We start from the raw sequence: 907 nt of genomic DNA on the forward strand, positions 1-907 counted from the left end.
GAATTTTTAAAGATACTCCGAAATCGGGCCAAAGTCCCTGCTAGGGGCTTTTGTCGTAAAGTTTCATCATTGAGAGGTTCCCTGTACATGTATGTTATATCCAGTAATGACTTACTCTGAGTCCTTTATGGCTGAACTGTTTATCACTGAGTGATGAATAATGAATGAGGCCATCTTTACCAACATCAGCTAGCACTTTAATCATTGACTTGCTACCACAGTTAGGACAAAACAACAGGCCACTTTTAAAATAAACCCTATTAATAATAACAACAACAATAATAGTAATAACAATAGTAATAGTCATAGTAATAATAATAATAATAATAATAATAATAATAATTGTGTTTGTTTCTTAACAAAAATACTAATTATTATCATTACACTGGTTGGTGGGTGCTTCATTATAAAGTGTAGATTTCCTATTAACTACATGAAGGATTGAATATATGTACAGTTGAATAATAGGAAAACATTCAACTCTAAAATATAGTCTCATATGTACATGCGCACTAAGTATGGAATAAATATATAATTGTATGTTTACCTTTTCTTGGCTTACTTGAAGCAGGCCTTGCATTGTTGAGCGTAGGTTCTTATTCTCTTGATTAACATTCCATCAATGGAGACTACATTAAGACCAATCTGTAATAGGACATTCTGAGAGAGAGAGAGAGAGAGAGAGAGAGAGAGGGGGGAGGGAGAGGGGGGAGAGGGAGAGAGAGAGGGAGAGGGGAAGGGAGAAGTAAGAACAGAGGAAAAAAAAAGAAACACAAGTACATGTACATGTAGGAGGAATGAGAAAAAGATGGCAGTCATAATAAAATGACCATCAAAATGCCAAATTCACAAAATTAATTCCTTCCAAAATTTCCTGCTATACAGTATATAAATTCATTACAGACGT

The 907-nt window shown here is 34.3% G+C and overlaps 1 protein-coding gene across 2 annotated transcripts in view; it reads right to left on the reverse strand.

Moving 5' to 3' along the window:
- LOC109586554 (RNA-binding protein NOB1-like) overlaps positions 1-681 on the reverse strand; it is a 7,268-nt gene extending 6,587 nt beyond the window's left edge. Inside the window, exons 1-2 of one of the 2 annotated variants that reach the window (XM_020002756.1) lie at positions 563-681; positions 116-257 (exon numbers count right to left, since the gene is read on the reverse strand). In XM_020002756.1, coding sequence (XP_019858315.1) covers positions 116-257; positions 563-615 — 195 coding nt within the window. In that variant the 5' untranslated portion in view covers positions 616-681. The remainder of the gene's footprint in view (positions 1-115; positions 258-562) is intronic. The other variant, XM_020002755.1, reaches the window with a different exon arrangement.
- Positions 682-907: the final 226 nt, after the last annotated feature.

This window comes from Amphimedon queenslandica, unplaced genomic scaffold (genome assembly GCF_000090795.2).
Source record: "Amphimedon queenslandica unplaced genomic scaffold, v1.1 AMPQUscaffold_12840, whole genome shotgun sequence".
Lineage (NCBI taxonomy): Eukaryota > Metazoa > Porifera > Demospongiae > Haplosclerida > Niphatidae > Amphimedon > Amphimedon queenslandica.